The sequence below is a fragment of the Rhinolophus sinicus genome, chromosome 18, assembly GCF_057876585.1.
Source record: "Rhinolophus sinicus isolate RSI-liver-muscle chromosome 18, RSI-T2T, whole genome shotgun sequence".
Taxonomy (NCBI): domain Eukaryota; kingdom Metazoa; phylum Chordata; class Mammalia; order Chiroptera; family Rhinolophidae; genus Rhinolophus; species Rhinolophus sinicus.
Window position 1 is genome coordinate 10,984,138 of NC_142518.1, and position 22,852 is coordinate 11,006,989.

Below are 22,852 nucleotides of genomic sequence, written 5' to 3' on the forward strand. Positions count from 1 at the left end.
ATTGAGACAGGATGAGAAATAAAAATGTCTACTTTGTGCCCTGGGATGTTATTCCTGGATCTTTGCAATTGAGGTGGAGAAAGAAAACACCTTCAGAAAATAATTTAAGAGGCATGGCTGCTTGTTTGTCTCATGTTTGATCCCAAGAGCCCTGTAGTTCATATGTAAATATGAAAATGGGCCACATAAGTAAATTTTGGTTACTTTTTTTATTTAAAAATCTCCCACTGACAAAATCACCTTTCCCACCAAAGGTCATCTTGTTGCATAATTTAAAAGCTGTCCTGTCCAGTAAAGTACTTTCTGCCAAGAGTTCTGGATTTTCATTTACAGAGTTCTTTCTCTGAATGGTCATGCTGGGTTTGAATTAGTGCATTGGTCTTTTTGTGCCTTGTGTTCCCCATTCATCAAAAAAAAAAAAATTCATTTGGAACCACCTATAGGTCTTGTGTAGTTTTGGTTTGTAGTGACATAGAGGCACCAAGTAAAAAGTCAAATATCCTGACCCCAAAATGCTTACCTCACACTAGCAGCATTGTTTTCCAGGGTAAGACACCATTTCTGCAAGTAGATTTGTTAGTCAAGTTGATCAGAAGGGTGTAACAGTTCCTTCCAAAGAATGAAACTCTAGCCCATTATTGCTAATTGGCTAGATATTGGTTTTCTTGTTTGTTTGTTATAGCCTGTCTAATGCAATATCATATATTATTATCTCAGTTAGCTTCCCCGGAGGATAACTTTTCTACACCCACATAAAATACTTTATTCTCTGATTTTCTTATTAGATTTACTAACATGTCATTGTTGTACCATTTAACAGCCTGGGAAGAAGAAAGAATACACTATTATACAACTCTTGGCAAAGCCTACACTAATGTAGGGAAATCATTAAGCTTCAGGAAGTTTTAACTTTCTTGCACCCAATTTCTTATCATTAATACAAAGTTTGTATTCTTCCCCGACCCCCGATCTTGTAAAGGAAATAGAGGGAGAAAAGGGGAGGGGAGACTAGGAAGAGACACAAATCAGACTGAGCCATAGCCAATTCCAGTGCCTGCATTCACATCAGTGATTAATCAAACTAATGGGGAGTTCTAATTCAGTGCTTTGCTACCCTTAAGCCCTGTAATTGCGGTGTCTCTGAACCCAAAGGAAACACGTTGCGCTCTGCGTGCCCAGACGCATAGCTTTTAAATCTTCATAACTCTGTAATTACTACAGTGCTTTCTTTCAAATCTGGCTCAATTTCACTTCCTTAATGAGCATTACAATCTTGATAAAGTTTGAAGTTTGCTGCCTCTGCTGTTCACCAGGACGCAATCCCAGACTGATAATGTGAATTGTAGATTTCACTCCCTCAAGTTCCTCTCAAAAAGACCTGATTTATTTCGGGACCACCACAGTCAAAAGACTTTCTCTGCGTCAAGGCCAGCACTGGGTGTTTTCATCACAGAAGGGTGCTTGGAGAGCAAATTCTGAACAGTTAAAAAAAAGGGGGAGCTGCAGGGGGTAACTTACGAACCCTTGGGGAATGGCTGTTTAGCTTTATTAGCGCCATGTGCTCTAGAGACTGTGGTTCATTTTACCCAATTGAAGACTTCTTTATAGTAAATATATTAAAAATCCACTTCCTCTTTATAAACTGAGCCCTGCCAAAGGGTGAAAATTACAAGTCAGCTTTAAAAAAAGCAACATAATTTCCACATTTTTTTTCCTACCAACTGGTTTTCAGGATTTTTAAGACTTGTTGGAAATGCCATTTAATGATTCTAGTCAATAGCACATCTCTTGCAGCTGGTTGGGGGGTCTCAATTTTCGCCAGTCTGTTTGCTTTTAACCATGTGGTGATGCTTAATCTCAGCTTTTAGTCTTTCTGTTTCTAGGCTGTAAGAACCAGCCCTGAAGACCCTTTGCCTTTAGAACCCCTGCTCCAGTCTGTATTTCCCCCCTAGACAGTGATAATCGCCCTGGGATTTTGAATAGCACTTAATTCTTCTCTATTATTTGTTTACATGTCTATCTCCCCTCCTAGATTCCACCCTTTGAAAGCATTGTTTATGTCTTCTTTCCTTTTATATCCCTGGCAGCTAACAGAGACCTGAGCACCCAATAAATGTTTGCACTCAGTAAATAAAGCTTCCGGTAAATGTTTGTTGCATAAGCAGGGGAATGAATAAGTGAATGAACCACCCTTGTTGTTTGCTATCACCATCTGCTTTAACTCTGTCAATTATTTTGATGTATTTGCAGTCTGACTAGATCCAGATTTGGCATGTTTAAAATTATATTCAGTTGTAAAATGTGAAGCTTGGATTTTGAAGATAAGAAAGAAGTCTTAATTCCTCCCATTGGAAACAATGTGAGTAATCACTTCTTTGCAGGGAAGATAAAAAGGCTGGTTGAAACAGTCTTTGCATTCACAGTCTTTGGCATTTTGGGAAAATCATTTAATAGCATTATTTTTTTTCTGCCCATGTTTCCCTGTCAGTAAAATGTAGAAAGAAACCCTTGTCCTTCATACTTGATAGACTCAGTGAGGATTTTTGAGGAAGAAAGAACAAACTAAAACAAGGGAAAACTTTCAGTAGTGCTATGTAGTTTTTTTACCCCTTGAAACTATGTACGTGGTAGTTGTCAATATGCGTGTACCTGTACTTACATGAATGGTGGCATCAGAGTTTGAGATACTAATGAACTTTCCCCCTAGTGTTTCTTAGGAACACAGGTACACAAAGCCAAATTTGATGTTCTTGAACTGGAAGAAATGGGACTTTTGAATTTTAAAAACGAAGCCGTCAAAGGTTTGGACATCAGCTTTATGCTGTGAACCATAGATCGGAAGAATGCGTGCTTGCAACAAGATGGCATACAACCTTGCGCTGCTGGCTTCCTCCCAGGAACCAGCAAAGCTAAGGGAAAGACAGGGCTGGTGAATCTCAGAGCTCAGCAGCTCACATAAAACTTGGGAGAAACTCCTGGGGAGCATGCAGCGGTGGCCTCCTGTTGTGGGGTGGAAAGGGGTGAGGAACGTCTTCAGTCCTTCCCTTGGCTGTTTGTAAAGCCTTCTTCCCATATGTTTCACAGCTTTCTCATCTTCAGCTTTTATTTTGCCCTAAAGGTGTTTTTCTGTGCTATGACTTTATTTGTGGGTGCAGTTTGAGTGTAGGATAACCATGAGCTCCAAAAAGTTTTCTGCTTGAATGTGAACCATATGACTGTCCAATAGTTTCCCAACAATGGCAGCCTGTCCCTCCTCCTCCAGCCATCTCTCAAATCTGCTCTTCCTCCTTTGGCAAGTATAATGCACGTCCATTACAAGACATTACGTTTTATGGACAAACCATGTTCATTTACTTCTTCCAAATTGTAGCTTTTTACAATGTGAACCTGATACATTTTTCTATTTATTTAATTAGTTTCAGGTGTACAAACAACCTAGCGATTAGACATTTATATACCTCACAAAGTGATAACCCAATAAGTGTATTGCCCATCTGATCTGTGAAATGGTCTGGGTAACTTAGGTTGGGATGGAATACTCATATTTATGCCAATAAAATTACTGAAAATATTTTTTATTTAACAGCTTTTTACGTAGTGGCAGGGCTTTTAGGAGTGAATTAAAATAATTAAGTGAGGAATAGGTGCAATTGGGCAGAGGAAGGGAGACTTCAGTCACTATAATTACATGATTATGTTAACAAGCCCATGTACCTCCTGGAATTTCTTAGACAAAAGAAATATTTTTTAAGTATAAATAATGATGGTGCAGCATCAGTGCTGGGATATTTGAAACAGAACAGACATTTTTGGTGAAGACTCTTTTAGGAATCTCTGCTTTGTTTCTTGTGAGGTTCTAGAGGAAACTTGACTACAGTTCTGTGGAAGCAGGAAGCTAGCCAGGTTGCGAGCAGAGGTGCCTTAGAGCGCTCTCTATGCCAGTCCTTTCCCTCAACAAAGACCTTCTTCCTACTGAGCCGCAGCAGGCAGGAGTGTAACTGGGGGCCACGGTGACAGAGACAGGAAATTTCATTCATTTTACAATGGCATAAGGTTTAGACTGACTGAACATTAGAGTTTAGAGGGAAATTGCACTGGCCTTTGAGCTGTGTGAATGAGCTCTGGGGATTAGGCAATGGGGTCAGTTTTTTAAATATTTGATTTTGTTTATTCGTGTCATTTTTTTGTCTATGTGGTTTTTTTCAATTACAATTGACATTCAGCATTATTTTATATTAGTTTCAGGGGTACAGGGTAGTGGTTAGACATTTATATAATTTAGGAAGTTATCCCCCCAATTAGTCTAGTACCCACCTGGCACTAAACATAATTATTACAATATTATTGACTATATTCCCTGTGCTGTACCTTACATCCCTGTGACTATTTTGTAACTGCCAATTTTTTTATTATTGGTTTCAGGTGTACAAAACATAGTGATTAGACATTTACACACCTCACCAAGAGATAACCCCAACAGGTCTACTATCCATCTGACACCATACATTGCTATTACAATACCATTGACTATATTCCCTATACTGTACTTTACATTCCATGACTATATATTTTGTATTATAGTTGACATTCAATATTATTTTATAGTAGTTTTAAGTATAAAGCATAGTGGTTAGGCATTTATGTAATTTATGAAGAGATCCCCCCATTAAGTCTAGTTCCCATTTGACACTATACACAGTTTTTATGGTACTATTGACTGTGTTTCCCATACTGAATTTCACATCCCTGTGACTATTTTGTGACTACCAATTTGTACTTCCTATTTGTACTTCTTAATCCCTTCACCTTTATCACCTATGCTGCCAACCCCCTCCCATTTGGCAACCATCAGTTTGTTCTCTGTATCTATGAATTTCTGTTTTGTTTGTTCATTTATTTTCTTCTTTAGATTCCACATATAAGTGAGATCATATGGTATTTGTCTTTCTCAGTCTGACTTATTTCACTTAGCATAATACCCTCTAGGTCCATCCATGTTGTCACAAATGGTAAGATTTCATTCTTTTTTATGGCTGAGTAATATTCCATTGTATAAATGTACTATATCTTCTTTATCCAGTTGTCTATTGATGGGCACTTATGTTGCTTCCACATCTTGGCTATAGTAAATAATGCTGCAATGAGCATAGGGGTGCGTATATATTTTCGATTTAGTGTTTTGGATTTCTTTGGATAAATACCCAGAAGTGGAATTACTAGTAGAATTATTAGGTTGGTGCAAAAGTAATTGCGGTTTAAAAGGTTAAAAATAATTGCAAAAACCGCAATTACTTTTGCACCAACCTAATACTAACGTAGTTCTTCTTTTAATTTTTGAGGACTTCCATACTGTTTTCCATAGTTGCTGCACCAATTTGCATTCCCACCAACAGTGCATGATGGTTCCCTTTTCTCCACATCCTCGCCAATGCTTGTTATTTGTTGACTTTTTGAGAATATCCATTTTGATAGGTGAGAAGTGATATCTCATTGTGGTTTTAATTTGTATTTCTCTGATGGTTAGTGACGTTGAGTATCTTTTCATATGTCTATTGGCCATCTGTATGTCCTCTTTGAAGAAATGTCTATTCAGGTCCTCTGCCCATGGTTTAAATGGATTGTTTGGGTTTTTTGGTGTTGAGTTGTGTGAGTTCTCTATAAATTTTGGATATTAACCCCTTATTGAGTATGTCATTGGCAAATATATTCTCCCATTCAGTAGGATGTCTTTTTGTTTTATTGATGGTTTCCTTTGCTGTGCAAAAGCTTTTCAGTTTGATGTAGTCCCATTTGGTTTTTTGTTTGTTTGTTTCCTTTGCTCGAGAAGATAGATCAGAAAAAATACTACTAAGAACAATGTCAGAGAGTTTACTGCCTATATTTTCTTCTAGGAGTTTTATGGTTTCAGGTCTCACATTTAAATCTTTAATCCATTGTGATTTTATTCTGGTATAAAGTGTAAGAATGTGGTCCAGTTTCTTTCTTTCTTTTTTTTTTTTTTTTTTGCATGTATCTGTCCAGTTTTCCCAACACCATTTATTGAATAGACTGTCTTTACCCCATTGTATATTCTTGCCTCCTTTGTCATAGATTAATTGACCATATTGGTGTGGGTTTATTTCTGGGTTCTCTATTTTGTTTCACTAATCTATGTGTCTATGTTTATGCCAGTACCATACTGTTTTGATTACTATGGTCTTGTAGTGTAATTTGATATCAAGTAGTGTGATACCTCCAACTTTGTTTTTTTTTTCTCAAGATTGCTGGCAATGGGGTCATTTTTAAAGGCTGCCTTTCCTTTCCATTTTGGCTACCAGTTCATGGTAATAAATATGTGTAAATGGGTGGGGGGGGTATGTGGTCAGGAGAGATCAACACACACGTAAGTAGGTATAACAATTTGGCTGCAGGTATCAACTTGATTTCATCAGCACTTTTTGTGGGAAAACTCAGAGTAAAATGGTACAATCGGGGATTTGAATAAGAAAGGTACAACTCCTGGATGTGTGGAAAACTCACTGGCATTAAAATTTTGTACACCTGAAATTTATATCATGTTATTAACCAATGTTACCCCAATAGATTTAATTGAAAAAAGGAAAAAAAGAGAATATTCATCCATCCCATCATGATTACATGTGGTTGCTACACTTTTATATATTTCAGTATTTCAGTTCCATAAAGTAGATGCCAAACTAACATATTTGTACAGGGGTGTGTGTATGGAGTAAGCCACATAGGAGGGGCTGGAAGGGGAGGGGGTACAGTGAAGCCAGAGGGTTGTCTTGGAGCTGCCCTTGCACAGCTAGCACACAGTTTTTATTTAGATGGTGTTGCGGGTGTATAATAATCACGTTTCTAAAGATGCCTTTATTTACACCTTATAGTGGACTGAGAAAACATCAACCAACCATATCAATAAATATTTTTATTTGTATTAGTCTTATTTTTGGTGACTCTGAAGGAAGCTATCTTTCAAAGTTACCAAAAATAAAGACTGAAGTGACCTTGGAGAGGTCACTGGAGACTACCAAAAGGAGGGGGGGGGGGTTGTGAGAACAAAGGAGATCACAAGCCCAAATCAAAGATTTTTATTTTGAACCAAATGGATTTATTAGCACATGACTAGGAGTCCTGGAGATTACAAAGAGAGTTTTCCTTTTTGCATAGCTGAACTGTGCTTTGAATCATTTTGAAATCTTGAGTCTGTGCTGACCACTGTGGAGCAGACACCAAGGTAGCTAGACTGATTTTGAACTTAATTACCCCCTGGAATCTTCTCCATCCCGGGCCTAGGGGATGACTCTCTCCCATCAGACTTTTCTGCCTTCACCTTCCATCACCTCTCTGGGTGGATAGGGACCCGTAGGCCTGGGAAGACATTTGCCAATAATTCGAAGCTCCCTTTAGTAGTGAGAACTCAACACCACTCATTGCCCATGTTAGCATTCAGCTGGGCCCACTCCACTGGCCCCTTGAATGCTATTAATAGGACAGAACTGAATGAGGGAGAGTGAGAGGCAGGGCAGACTTACCACAAGCCTTGCTAACTGGATGCCTTTAATACCCTTCATTGTTCTTTACCTCAATATGTTTAGGGAGGAGTATGTGGCTTGGCTACATGGCAGAACTCATGTTCAGAATTTTGAACATATTAAAAAGTCAAGCTAAATTTGAAAACACCCAGCTCTAAGCTGTTTAGATTTGTGAGATAAAGAAGAACTCTTAAAAGATCCTTTTCCAAAACATTCTCTTTCTTTCACTTTTTATTTGGAAACCAAAACAAATTTGAAGTTGCAAGAAATGTACGATGGATCCCAATATGCCCTTTACTTAGACTATTGTGCACATTTTGCTGTATTTTCTTTTTTGCTCTCTTTGTACATATACATCATTGTTATTATCATTATTATTCTTGTTGGTACTGAATCATTTATGTGTACCTTGAAGACATCACGACCCTTTACTCCCAAACCCCAGCTTGGATCTTTTATGAACAAGGACATTCCCTTGCCAAAAATGTTATTTTTTTAGGTAAAGAGAAGGGTCTGTTGAAACCTTTATAATGAGAGCGTGGGCCATTCCCAAGTGCTGATTGTGGGGCCCTGTGCAGGCTCCCGCTAAAGACTGGGAGAGGGGAGAGGAGACACCACAGCAGGTCTGGAGGACTTTATTGTTGCCATAAAACATTTTTTCCATGTTCTCTTTAGACACACGAAACGAAGGCTGCATTCCCAAGATCTGGCTTGTGGCTTTAAAATAAAAAAATATATATTTTTACAGTATTCTTTTTGGAGGGATGAAAGCATGTATTTTATTAACATTTCCCTAACTCTTTTTAAAAGAGGTTTTAGGCTGACAGCATCCAGCCTGCAGACTACTGCAATCGAAGTACATGCCTTTTTAGAAATTATACCTTTCAGTTAACTGAAGGGGAAAACTTTCCTTTCTTCTGTGAATCATCTCTGTGATGGAGAACGTTAAAATCCCTGTGTATGATCAGCACAGAAGGGTGACAGACAGGTAATCCTGCTTATCTCACCTAACATGTCAATGAGTTTTGCAAGCAGTTTTCTGGGCATTTTGCTCTTTGGTGGTTTGGGCTTCATTCATGATATTCTGTAGAGACCTGGCCGAGCGCAGGCAGCTGAATGATGCCGGGGAAGGGGGTATAAACAGTACCCTGGCCATTCTGGCAGCACTGGGGTGCGCCCAGGCCTGGTCACCCTCCCCAGCTGTCTCAGTGCGCTCACAGAGCTGGGGGCACTTCAAGAGGGTAGTCCAGTTTCCCCCTTCCCCCACTAAGAGCCCAAAGGATTTGCTCAGAGCTGGAATTCGATGAAAACAACTTGCTCCAACATGCCAGATCTGCCGCATCACCAGTACCCACCCCTCTGTCTCTACGCTCGCTACCCACACCCCCAACCCCAACTTAAGGGCTCCCCGCCCCCACCACGCTGACAGTCTCAGTCCTAACCTCTTGGATGCAAGGAAGTGTTTTTTCCTCAGAACGCGCCCGGCGCGGCGAGGCCACCAGTGACTCCCAGCGGCCGCACTGGGCGCTGCGCCCCCCTCGCCCCGGCCTCCCCCCGTCCAGCGTCCGCCCTGCCTCCCCCGCGCCGCCTCCTGCGCCGGGACTGGAGGCGGATTCCTCTCTCCGGGTTTTCAAAGCGCCTTTCCGAAACCACCTCCCCGCCCAGAGAGGGAGAGAGCCTGGGCGCAATCGCTCCCCGGAGCGGCCGAGGGGCGCGCGGGGAGAGGCCTGCGCTGGGGTACTTTCAAACTGAGGCGCGCGCACACACTCACACCCAGACACACACACACACACACACACACACACGCACGGACACACACACACACACACACCCATTTATATAGGCGGTGGCGGCGGCAGCGGCCCGGGCGGCGGCGGCGAGCGCAGGAATGATGGAGCTGAGCCAGCCGACCTGGGTTGAAAGCAAGTGAGCAGAGCTCAGGCGCAACCCAGGATTTCTGTGCCCCGCGCTTGTCATCCTCCCCAGGGAACGGTGCACCCGGAGAAGGACCGGGTGGACTGATTTGCTAGGGGGAGGGCGGGGAAGAGGAGGAGACCAGGTGAACGGAGGAACCCCCTGCATATCTGGACTGCCCCTGCGCGCCTTTGCCCGACGCCTGCCCCTTCTCCGCCCAGGTGGGCGCGCCCGGTTCCCAGCTCGCAAGCGGCGCTTTGAGGAGACCAGAAAGTCGCGGCTCGGCTGCGCGGGATGCCTTTCGCCAAGCGGATCGTGGAGCCGCAGTGGCTGTGCCGGCAGCGGCGTCCGCCGCTCGGTCCGGCGGAGGACGCGAACGGAGGAGGCAGCGCCGAACCGCCACCGCCCCAGCAGCCGCCCGGCCGACAGGATGAGGCCGTGGCGCCGGGGCCAGAGGATCCTCCCCGCGTGCCCCCTGCACCTCCTGGGCCACCGCCGCCGTTGCCCGCGTCGACCGACCAGGCACAGCAGCCGCACGGAGAGGCGCCCGCGGCGGGCGAGGAGAGCACGGCGGGGATCCCGGAGGCGGTGTCCGCGGCTGGCGAGGCGTCCTCGGCGGCGGCCGCGGCCGTGCTGCTCATGCTGGACCTGTGCGCGGTTAGCAACGCTGCGCTGGCCCGCGTCCTCCGGCAGCTGTCGGACGTGGCCCGGCACGCGTGCAGCCTCTTCCAGGAACTCGAGAGCGACATCCAGCTGACCCACCGCCGCGTCTGGGCGCTGCAGGGCAAGCTCGGCGGCGTGCAGCGCGTCCTCAGCACGCTGGACCCCAAGCAGGAGGCAGTGCGTGAGTACCCGCGCCGCCAGTCCGGCGCTCTGCTCCTGCGCCGCACCCTCCGCCCTCCCCGGTCGCCGCAATCCCAGCGCCTCGGCGCCGCTCCCACTGCAGCTTGCACCTTACTCGTGCCTCCCCACCCTTCCCTTCCCTTCCCCTGGGACCCACCCCAAGCCTCCCCGTGCTGAGAGTTCCAGTTGGATTCACATGCAGGGATGCGGAGGGGAGAAAGTTAAAGGGGCGGCCTCGGAACTCGGAGGCAGCTGCGGGCTGAGAGGGAGCGTTTATGGGGACATTGGAGGCAGAGGGTTCTGTCATTCATCTCTAGGGCTCGCCGTTCCCGTCCCTCCATGGGGGGCGGAGGGGTTGGTGCAACTTCTGTGGTTTCCCGCGTCCTATAGTTCCCGCGTCCACACGTTCTTGGGGGGTTCGAGGAGTAGTGAGGGTCCTTTTAGGGCTTCTGCTTCGCAGTGGCGGTTTTGTCACTCTTACTGTGACCTCAGGGGCTGCGCCGAGCCCTGAACTTGTGCCTTGCGCTCATGTACGACATAGCGAGGCACCGCTCGCCTCCTGGAGTGAACTCTCTCCCGCTCTGAGCCAACCTTGTGGCCCAGAGGGGCCGCGGGGAGGGGCGTGGAGGGAGGAGTGCCCCGGGCCCTGGGGAGATCGATGAGACCCCTGGGTATCTTTTCTGCGCTAAACAGCACAGGATCCCTACTAAATGGCTCCCTGTGTCATCTGCTCTCCGAGGACCCCAGAGGCGTCCCCCCGCCCCGCACCATATACTGTCGCCGAAATCCACCCGCGTGTGGAAGACCCGTGGGCATCTTTGCTGCCCGTTAACTTCACTCTTGCGGCACCCCAGGGCTCCCAATAAATGTCTTTCTGTGTCATCTGCCCTCCGAGAGGCGCTTAGGAGGGTCCACTGGTGCACAGTCGGTCAAATCAGGCGGCGGTGGAATCATTTAGAAATGAGCCGACGGTGGGCGGGGGCACTAGGCCGGTGCGCCAGTCCTTAGGCGCCTAGTCCGGCTGCGACGCTCACGGCGAAGGTGATGTCAGCGGCTCTGACTTACGTAAGAAGCTTCCCCGGTTGCTGCAGCAGCTGCGCCGGTGCGCGGTGGCCCGGGAGCGTGCGGGGCGGGGGCGCTCTCGCGGCAACCTTCCCCGGGGGTTTCCAGGCACCTCTGCCCTGCAACCCAGCTCTTGCATTGCCCCCTCCCCCAAATAAACCCTTTGAACGCCCCCTGGAATTCGCTGCTTTTCTGCAATAACAACAATAATAAGCGTAATGAATAAATGATGTGCACGATCGGTTTTCGCAGCTATAAAAGACCCGGAGTTGGGTTAATGACTGGTTGTTTAAAAGGGCAATTCCGGGGATGAGTTCTGGAAAGAATTAGGACTGCCGTAGGCCAAGTCGTATTTTACTTTTGGGACTTGAAATGAGCGCTTTAATCCTGCCTACTTTTTACCCCAAACCGCACAGCAGGGACAGCCCCTTCACTTTCCACAGCGCTGATATCTGGGGAGTGCGGTTGGGGTGAGTGGTGATTTTACTTCAAAAGAAGGGAAGTTTTGCAGACTGTTGAGTGGTGCATACATTTCGTGTGTGTGTGTGTGTGTGTGTGTGTGTGTGTGTGTGTGTGTTTGTGTTGAGAGAGAGAGAGAGAGAGAGAGAGAGAGAGAGAGAGAGAGAGAGAGAAAGAAGAGAAGAGGAAGAGGAAGAGGAAGAGAAGAGAAAGAGAAAAGGCCGCTCCTTAGATTTCACCCAAGTAAAACTCAGTGCTGGAGCAGATTGTGTCCTCCCTGTCCTCCCCTCTTTCTTTAGAGGCAGCAGTGGGCAGTTATATACCTGGAATTTGACACAGTCCTTTCAAGTCCTTTTGACTATTTGGAGTACAAACTAATGGTTAATGGAGAAGAGACAAAAATTTTAATGTGTGCATACAGTTGATGATGAATATGTACTGTTTATGCATATTTATACATGAATAATAAATAAAAACGGGTGTAATATAATACCCAGGAATGGACTAACAATCTCCTATTATTTTTTGATATTTCTGAAGTGTTATCTCCACACTTCATGTTAGGGTTTCTGTGCAAGTGGTTTATTTCAGAGGGCATCCCAGGAAGCACAGGGAGGGAGTGCGGAAATGGGAGAGGGCAGGGAGGAAAATTCATGCATGGTGTGAGCTTGGTTACCACTCTGGGCAACCGGGATTCAATCTAGCACACACCTCAGGAGAGTTCCGCTGAGGAGTAAGTAAGTTGGAGTATTTATCCACCAACTTCTACCCCTCACTGATGGAAGGGGGCACCTGGAGCATGATCTCCCCGGTTTCTGGGGACTGCCCTGTGTGTGGGTTCATGCTCCCAGGCCAGGTAGAGAGAGGCAAAAAGCCTACAGGTATATACAAGAATGTCTGCAGCAGTCCTCTGGGGAGGGCAGAGGGGCTATGTGTGGAGTATCAGTGGTATCTTCTACATTATGCATCTCCTTTTATAGTAGCATTGCTCAAGGCCTTGGGGAGTATCAAAGGAAGTGACCCACATTCCCTTCTGTCTCCCTTTGAAGGTGTCTGGGTGCCTCCATACTTCCTGTATAGGCTTTCCACCAGGATCACCAGTCCGCATGCAGCCTAAATGCTGCTTCATCCTTAGACAGCTGCTTCTGATTGCCCTGAGACAGGTTGGGGGTTGGGGGAGTTTGCAAGGGTGAAATGATCTGACACATACTTTAGTGAAGTCACTCTGGAGGCAAGTCTGAAGGCTGGTAAACCAGTTAATGTGACTGGTGATGGTGGCTAGGACTAGGGAGGAAGTTATGGAGACAGTGAGAAGTGGTGCGATTTTGAATTCATTTTGGAAATAGAATTGACAGGACTTACTAATTGGATTGGGTGTGAGAGGAAAAAATAATTATGGATGACTCCTAGCCTGTTTTTGGCTTAAACAACTCAGAGAAGGTGGCACCATTTCCAGAAATGGGAAAAGCTAGTAGTAGAGTGGATATTTTATTGTGGGGAGGATGGAATCAATAGTTTTCTATTTGTACCATATTAACTTGAGATGTCTCATCTGACTTAGACCACTAGATGTGAGTTCAGAACTCGAGAGAGGTCCAGGCTGGAGATGTAAATGTGAAACATAAGGGGTAAGGATGGTATGTGAAGCCATGGAGTTAGTGACAATGTAGATAGTTAAAAAGGGAGGGCGGGCAGGAATTAGCCTAGGGCAGTCCAACTTTGGAAGTTTAGTAGAGGAGGAGAAAGACTGAGAAAGCAGCCAGCAAGCTAGAAGGAAAATCAGGAGAGTATGGTATGATGGAAGCCAGGAGAAGGTGTTTCAAGAATCGAGAAGTCAACTTTGTCAAATACTTCCAAGAGTAAGATAAGCACTGAGATGAGACCATTGAGTTTGGTAACTTGTACGCAATTAATGGCCCTGCTAGGTGCCATTTAAGTGGAGGGGTGGAGATAAGGGCCAAAGAAGATGGGATGAGGAGTGAACAGGAGGAGTGGAAGAGGAGACAGAAACCACAGATGACTCTTGTAAGGAGCAGTGGCTGGAGGGGAATACAGGGACAAGGCAGATTTTCTTAAAAGGTATTGATGTTTAGGCACGTTTAGATTCCATGGAGAGGGGGAATTGATGATGCCGGGGAAGGAACTGGATAATTATGGAAGACCTTGAGAAGCTGAGAGGGGAAGGGATCAAAACCCCCTTTCAGCGTTAGGAACTGGAGGGAAGATGAAGGATATGGGCAGACAGGCAGGTGGGCTGGTGAACTGATGGTGGTAGGATGGAGTGTTCTTATATGATTACATTTCTTTTCTCTGTGAAGTACCTGGTGAGGTCATCAGCTGAGACGGTGTTGGTAATGTGAGGAGAGAAGGCAAGGTGTTAATGTTGTCTCAGGGAGGGAACATGGATGCAGTAAGGAAGTGTAGGGGAATTACCTGGTTGTGTTGACAGCCTTCTGAGATTTATGGTCATAAACTTGAAGTCCAGTTTTTCAGTCACTAAAACCTGAGACTTTGGAATTACTTCATGGGCCTTGACCCCAACCTGTTCATTGTTGGACATTTTAATGTTGTTGGCTTTTGGGTTGCTGTTGATTATATTTAGTTACTGAGTTTTAAAGTAAATTTTATATTAAAGTTGAACATTCCTACAGAAAAGTGCACAATGAATGTACAGCTTGGTTAATTTTCACAAAGTGAGCAACTTATGTAGCCATCATCCAGATCAAGAAATAAAGCATTACTGTATCCTGAAATATCCTCCCCACCCAGACCCTTTACCCTTTCCAAAAGTAACCACTATTCTGACTTCTACTTCCATCAATTAGATTTTCCTGTTTTTGAACTTTAAGTAAGTGGAGTCATATGAGTATAGTATATACTTTTTGGCATCTAGCATTGTTCACCCATTATGTTTGCAAGATTCTTCCATGTTGTTGCATATACAGTAGATTGTTCCTTCCCATTGCTGAAAAATTCAAAATTCCATTGTGTGCAAGGCTAAGCATGGTCTGAATAATTCCAAAATTCCACAATTTGTCAATCTATTCTCCTGATGATGGCCATTTGGATTGTTTCCAGTTTAGAACTCTTGCCACATTTTTTTTACTTGCCTTTTGTGAGCTTATGTATAGACAGTTGTTTGGTATATAGCTAAAAGTAGGATTGCTGCATCAAAGGGGATGGATATTTTTGGCTTTAGTAGCTACTGCCTAACAGTTTTCTAAACTGGCTATACCAATTGATACTTCCAGGAGTACATGAAAGTTCCAGTTGCTCCACATCCTCACCAACACTGGTGTTATCTTTTTTTTTAAAGTTTATTGGGGTGACAATGGTTAGTAAGGTGTTGTGTTTTTAATAGCTACACTGATGGGTGGGTAATAAACATCTCTTTATGGTTTTAATTTGCATTTCTGATAGCTTGGGAGATTGAGCACCATTTTCATATATATTTTTGACCATTTGGATATTCTTTTTTTGTGAATTACCTGTTCAAGGCCTTTGCTCATTTTTCAGTAAGGTGCTTTGTATCTTTTTTATTGCAGGAGTTCTTTATATATTGTGGATACGAATCATTTTTGACCTATAGGAATTGCAAATACCTTTTCTCACTCTGTGGCTTGCCTTTTCACTCTCTTAGTGTTGTCTTTTGGTGAGCAGAAGTTCTTATTTTTTATGTCATCCAGTTTATCAGTCCTTTTCTTTATGATTGGTATTTTTTTATGTTCTGTTTTGTTTGTTCTTAAAGAAATTCTTCACTGACTCCAAGGTCACGAAGTTATTCTCCTGTGTTCTAGAAGTTTTTTGTTTTGCCTGTGTCATTTAAATCCATGATTCACATGAAATTGGTGTTTGAAAATGGTGTGAGGTAGGGGTCAAGATGAATTCTTTTTCCATATGGATACACAATTGATCCATTTCCCCTTATTGAAAAGATCATCATTTCCCCATTTCACCGCAGTGACATCTCTGTCATCTATTGAGTGAATTGACTTAATTTTTAGCTAACATTTATTGAGTTCTGCTATATGTCAGGCCCTGTGCTAAGACATTTATATGAATTATTTAATCTTCAGAATAACTCTATGGAAGAGGTACAATTATTTTCCCACTTTAAAGAGGGTTAGCAACTTGCTCTCGGTAGCAACAGCTAGAAAGTGCTGAAGCCTAGATTGGGATTCAGTTCTGAGTTCACAACTTTCTTTCCAAGCACCAGACTTTTTTTCCATGCATTGCTACACAAATCCAGGGGAATTACTATATTAAAATCAAGGCCTTTCTCGATATGCTTATGTCCACTTGACAAGTTTCATTTCTTGCTTTTCTATGCATTGGGCCTCCCTGCCTTCTCCATTTTCCACCCCAGTCCAGTAATACTGAACTCTTGGGTGTTCCCCAACTTGCCAGGCTTTCTCATTCTTCATGCCTATGTAGATACTACTCTTTCCTTCTGGAACATTTCTCTGGCTAATTCATATATGATCATTCTTTGACACTCAGCTGGCACATCATATTCTCTATGAAATGGAACGTGATTCCTTGCCCACCACTTCCTCACCTACAAGTTTTCTAGAACTCTGTGCTAACCTTTATTTTTGATTTTCTCATTCTAAACAGCAGACAGTGTTGGTGCTCTATTTATGAGGTGTGATCAGAAAATACAGTGAATGCTTAAATAAAAAAATTCATTATAGTAAAAGACATATTGCCATTAATCCCTCTCAAGAGACTCCCCCTCGCTTTGAACGCACTTATCCCATCGTTGTTGTCACTTTCTGAAGTGGTCCCGGAAGTCCTCTTTCATGAGTGTCTTTAGTTGTGCTGTCGTGGCTGCCTTGATGTCCTGAATCAATTAAAACATTTATTTTTCATTGTCATTTTGACTTTGGGGAAGAGCCAGAAGTTGCATGGTGCCAGCAAGATCCAGTGAATAAGGTGGATGAGGACACACTGTAATGTTTTTATTTGGCAGAAATTGCTGTACCAGAAGTGATGTGTGACACGGAGCATTGTTATGATGGAGGATGAAGTAAAGACTCTCACAAAAGAGAACTTCTAGAACTGCTTCAGAAAGTGGCAAAGATGATGAGATAAGTGTGTTCAAAGTGAGGGGGAATACTTTAAGGGGGAATTAATGGCAATGTGTCTTTTGCTTTAATAATTTTTTTTATTTAAACATTCACTGTATTGTTGGATCACACCTCGTATGTTCCTTCAGCCCTTACCTTTCATGCTGAAGGCTGCTTACTGCAAAATCCTGAGACTCTGCCTAGGGCTTTTTGTTTCTCTGGCTAATGGACCATGCTTGGACTTGCACACAGGGGAAGCCAGAAGTGCCAGCAAGTTAAATGCCCCTGAAGCAGCACTCAACCAGTGATGGACAGGGTGTTGGTGGATGAACACCCCAGCTTCTCTGCCCCTTGGATGAGAGAACTCTGAGGCATGTTCTACACCATCTTTCAGAATTCCCCAGTAGGATTGAGCTCTAGTTTCCCACAGTGGTGACTTATTTGATAACTCAGTATGTGTTCTTTGCCTTCCTTTTTCCATCTCACTTTCTCACTCATGTATGGGTGGTTCCAGAGGACACCTCCCACATAAACTACTTGTGATTGAAGTTGCACTTGCACTCATAAGGTCTGAGTGCAGACCGAAACAGTCTGTTTAATCTTTGAACTATGAGGGCAAAGACCTTGGGCTGGGAGTATGGTAGAGGTGATGTTTCTCTCTTTTCCCTTAAACTATTTTCTCCAGGATTATTACATTAGCCAGGTGCCTGGCACCGCCGGGTGCTCTGTGTTGGGTCTGAAACTAACTTACTACCCTTTAGGAAAGACCGTTAGTTTCAGGGGTGAGAAGGGGCATGGAAGGAACACAAGTCTAAGATGATGAGGACACAACGTCTCAGTTCCTCAATGGTCCATTGGCCAGCCTTTTAGAGTATTGTTTATCATCCTGTGAAATGGGGTCAACGGCGGCCCCAGGGGTCAAAGCTCCCTATTTGGGAAGCATAATTTTAGCCAGAGCAGACACAGAAACTGCTAAATCTGGAATGAAACTAGGAAGTAACACATTGGGTGAATTGATCATTTGGGATTGGGATAGTAACGCTAATCATGGGTTCATTCTGCTTTTGGAAGGATGATCCTGTTCCTCCCCATTCTGTTCATTCCACCACATGCAAAAACCCTTTGCAGACTGGTTAATGTGGGTTTTTTTTGTTTTTTTTGTTTTTTATGTTTCAGTGACTCTCCTTAGGTTTCTTTCCCTCCTGTCTCTGCTCAGTGAGTTTCTTTGAGGCATTGTAAGATCCTAACGGCTCCATTAAAAGTTGCTTTTAAACCCATCACTGAACAACTGAGAAGAAAGCAATCTTTCAAAGGTTAATAATTCATAGTTGTAATTTCCTCATAACCAGTAACAGCAACACATTTCTTTCTAGACTTCTCTTGTGGTACTGGATTGGGCTTTTAAATCTAAACTACTGAACTACGTTACCTGGGAAATCCTTGAGATTCTCTTGGGCTGACATTGCTAAGATGATAACAATAAAGATTTCTTTCTTCCTATTTGTGGAGACCTTTTCCACACAATGCCATCAGAAAAGTGTGAATTCCCCATAAGCTCTCAGAAAGTTCTTCAGTCTCAAAGCTTCTAGTCCACCTTTAATGGGCATTACTTTTAAATTGCAATGACATATGAAATCTCTCCTACTGTCCCATGTTAGCTCAAGAGTCTTAAGGATTCATATAATGTGAAATTTTAGGGACAAAGACAATTTTAAGTGTAGTTGGAATTTTGTTTGGACAGTTCAGTTTAACTTCTTTTTATTCTATTAAGAATAGTGGAGGGGACGGCCAGATGGCTCAGTCAGTTAGAGTGTCACCTCTGAACAACAGTGTTGCCGGTTTGATTCCCACATGGGCCACTGTGAGCTGTGCCCTCCACAACTAAACTGAAGAGAACCAGCTGCCGCTGAGCGGCCAATGGGGCGGCCAGATGGCTCAGTTGCTTAGAGCACGAGCTCTCAACAACAAGGTTGCAGGTTCAATTCCCGCATGGGATGGTGGGCTGCACCCCCTGCAACTGAAGACTGAAAATGGTGACTGGACTTGGAGCTGAGCTGCGCCCTCCACAACAACGTCTTGAAGCTGATGGGCCCTGGAGAAACACACTGTTCGCCAATATTCCCCAATAAAAATTACAAAAAAAGAATAATGGAACACAGGATTTTTGGGGGGACACTACTAAAATATCATGTGAAGAGTATGCCTGGAACAAACCACCAATCACAGAAATTCCTGAAAGTTCTTTTTGCATCAAGAATTCCTCATGAATCACATCTTGATAATAAATGAAAATAAAAAATAATGAGGTGGGAATGGTTTCAGATTGTAAGTCTCTCATTCTAAGGTCTGAATTTGTTGAAACAAGGTTTTGGAGAGCCCTACCAGACTGCAAGCCCACAAAGTACAGAGACCTTGTCTAGCTCATCTTTTTGAATGACTAAGGCAGGCTTGATTACTTTTTATTTCTGACACTAATGTCTATCCCTTAATCCACTAATGAACAGGAGAAGGTTTGGGTGTACAGAAATAGCAATCTGAGGACCTGGGCATTCATATGCTGAAATATTACTTAATTTTGAAGTGCCCAAGTCCTTCCAAGTGAAACTAACCAAGAATAAAATAATTTAACAAGAGTTGGAGAATCTTGGCATCTTAGAGTTGAGAAAGACCTCAGCACCCATAGAATTCAACCTCCCACCTAGGGTGGAACTCTTTTTTAAGATGTCCCAAATGACAACCCATGTGGTTTCCATGCTCTATAAGACTCCTGAGAGTGGAGTGGGCCACCCCTACCCACCCCAACTTTATTGCCGGAGAGTTCCCATTCTCAAACCATCCTTATCTATAATGAGACTAAATCTGTTTTTTTGTAGTGCCAGCCTTTTGGTCCTTATTCTGATGTCTGGAGCCATATGTAATCTTCTTATAATCTCTTATCTAAGACATCTTTTAAGTGGCTAGAGGTTACTGTTATGGTCACTTCTAAGCTTTCTTCATCTCAGGTGAAATAACTTCAGTTCTTTCCACTAAGCCTTGTAAGGCCACGTTTCCTGTCCTCTCTCATGCTTGTTGCCCTCTGCCACAGGTGCAGAGCATGAATAGACCCATTCCTTTCTTCACATGAATGCTGCACTAGGACTAAGGTGGCCCTTGTGGTTTTAACCATTGTAAGACACTGTTGGTGCATTATTGCTCTTATGGCCCAACAAACTCCTTTCATTTATAGTAGCAGTTCTTTTATATGAGGTTGCCTCTATTCTATTTGTGCAGTTGGTATTTTGAACTTAAATTTCACAAGACTCCCCCATTGTCTCTGTTAAATTGAATCTGGCTTGCTTTGCTCTTTCACTTCCAATCAGTGGTGATGGTTTAAAATCTTGATTCAATGTGTCAGCTACTGCCCACAGCATTGTGCTCTCTGCAGACATCATAAACATGATTCTAGCCCATCACCTACATCTTCGATAAAATGACTGTTCAGATGGACTGAAGGCCAGAGCCCATTGGCAAGCAGTACTAGCAACATCCCTCCAAGTTGATGTCTATTAATCAACATTCCTTGGGTACCGTTGTTGCAGCAGCCACAAATGCTCCCCTCACCATTCCAGTCCCATTCAAACCACATTTCTCCACCTTGCCCACAAGATCTATCATCATGAGCGATTGTCAAATGGTTTGCTGAAATCAAGATACCATATGTCTGCAGTATTCCTTTGATCTCCCAGTCTAATAACCCTACTCAAAAGGGAAATGAGGTTAGTCTGGCTCAAACTAGACTCACTTACAGCCATCAGAGGGGCTATTTAAATTTTCTTGTATATAATGAATAAAGAGTTTATTTGGGGGAATCTGCTTTGGTTTTACCCATAGAATGACTGCACCGTTGGACTGTAAGGGGATTCTCTGAGTCCTAGAGTCCATTTCTCTGACTCCAAAGTGCCTGGCTTAAAAAAGGCAGAGAATCAGAGTTCTTATCCCTTCCCTTCTTTTAGGATACCTGGTGAGAACCTTATGTCCTTGTCTCTTTTCTTTCTTTTTATTATTAGTTTCAGGTGTATAAAACAACATAATCATTAGACATCTGCACACTTCACAAAGTGATAACCCCAGCAAATCTACCCATCTGACACCGTACATAACTATTGCAGTACCATTGACTATATTCCCTATGCTGCACCATATATATATGTAAAATAATATTGAATGTCAACTATAATTTTATATATAAAATTATATATATATATAAAATTATAGTTGACATTCAATATTATTTTATATTAGTTTCAGGTGTACAGAGTAGTGGTTAGGCATATATATAATTTATGAAGTGATTCCCCCCGATAAATCTAGTACCCATCTGACACCATATATAGTTTTTACAACATTATTGACTATATGTCCCATACTACATTTCACATCTCCATGACTATTTTACGACTACAAATTTGTACTTCCTAATCCCTTCACCTTTCTTTAGATTTCACATATAAGTGAGATCATACGGTATTTGTCTTTCTCAGTCTGACTTGTTTCACTTAGCATAATACCCTCTATGTCATCCATGTTGTTGCAGATGGTAAGATTTCATCCTTTCTGTGGCAGAGTAATACTCCATTGTATAAATGTACTACATTTTCTTTATCCAGTCATCTATTGATGAACATTTTGGTTGTTTCCATATCTTAGCTATTGTGAATAGTGCTGCAGTAAACATAGGGATGCATATATTTTTTTCAAGTTAATGTTTTGGATTTCTTTGGATACATAGCAGGAGTGGGATTGCTGGATCATAAGGTAGTTCTATTTTTAATTTTTTGAGGAACCTCCATACTGTTTTCCATAGTGGCTGTACCAATCTGCATTCCCACCAACAGTGCACAAGGGTTCCCTTAGCTCCACATCCTCGCCAGCACTTGTTGTTTGTTGATTTATTGATGATAGCCATTCTGATAGGAGTTAGGTGGTATCTCATTGTGGTTTTTATTTGCATTTCTCTGATTAGTGATGTTGAGCATTTTTTCATATGTCTATTGGCCATGTGTATGTCGTCTTTGGAGAAATGTCTATTCAGGTCCTCTGCTTATTTTTCAATTGGGTTGTTTGGTTTTTTTCGGTGTTGAGTTGTATGAGGTTTTTTTTTTTTTTAACATATATAAATTTTGGGTATTAATCCCTTATCAGATGTTTCATTGGCAAATATCTTCTCCCATTCAGTAGGCTCTCTTTTCATTTTGTTGATGGTTTCCTTTGCTGTGTGAAAACGTTTTAGTTTGATGGAGTCCCGTTTGTTTATTTTTTCTTTTGTTTCCTTTTGTTCTTCTTAAGGAAAGGTTTGGAATTCATGGTCTTCAGAGTTTGCTTAGGCTCAGTTTAAGTAAGGTTGGCAAGTGTCAGGCTTATCTAATTGTTGAGAAGCAAACGAATATGTGATTAAGAGTGTGGATTCTGAAGTCCACACTCTTATGGGTTCAAATCCTGGCTTTGCACCTTCAAAGCTGTATGACTTTGGACAATTTACTGAAATATTTCTTTTTCTGTTATGGGCTGGAGATAAAAACAGTACCTACTGCATCAGGTTGTTGACAGGACTGAAGGAGTCAAGGGGCACGGGCACTGAGAACTGTGCCTGGCACAGAGTGAGCTGCTGGTAATTATTGGCTGTTATTTTATTGATACTGTAATTGGATCAAGCAGAGTGGGAGGCATGTGTCCATTTTTTCCAAGTAGGTGAAAACTTGTGCCTGAATCTGGGAAATGATGGGGTAGGGGGAAGGAGACAGCTAACCAAGCAATGCTGTGTCCCTCTGCATGGTCAGACAACTGTTAAGATTTCTATGTTCTTTGTGGCCTCGTATTGTTATGCAGACAAGTATAGAAATAATAATTTAAAAAAAGACCACTAATGTTATCATCCAGATTCCTTTGTTTATTATGCCAGGCACTTTTCTAGGCATTTTGGTTTCACCATTG

The 22,852-nt window shown here is 43.0% G+C and overlaps 1 protein-coding gene across 3 annotated transcripts in view; it reads left to right on the top strand.

Moving 5' to 3' along the window:
• The window catches only part of NHS (NHS actin remodeling regulator), a 441,226-nt gene that overhangs the window by 87,811 nt on the left and 330,563 nt on the right, over window positions 1-22,852 (top strand). For 2 of the 3 annotated variants that reach the window (XM_074323429.2, XM_074323430.2), the window contains exon 1: window positions 9,166-10,293. The exons of the other annotated variant lie outside the window; for it this stretch is intronic. In XM_074323429.2, the coding sequence (XP_074179530.2) occupies window positions 9,744-10,293 (550 nt within the window). In that variant the 5' untranslated portion in view covers window positions 9,166-9,743. Of the gene's footprint in view, window positions 1-9,165; window positions 10,294-22,852 lie in introns of those variants that run through there. 3 annotated transcript variants of the gene reach the window in all.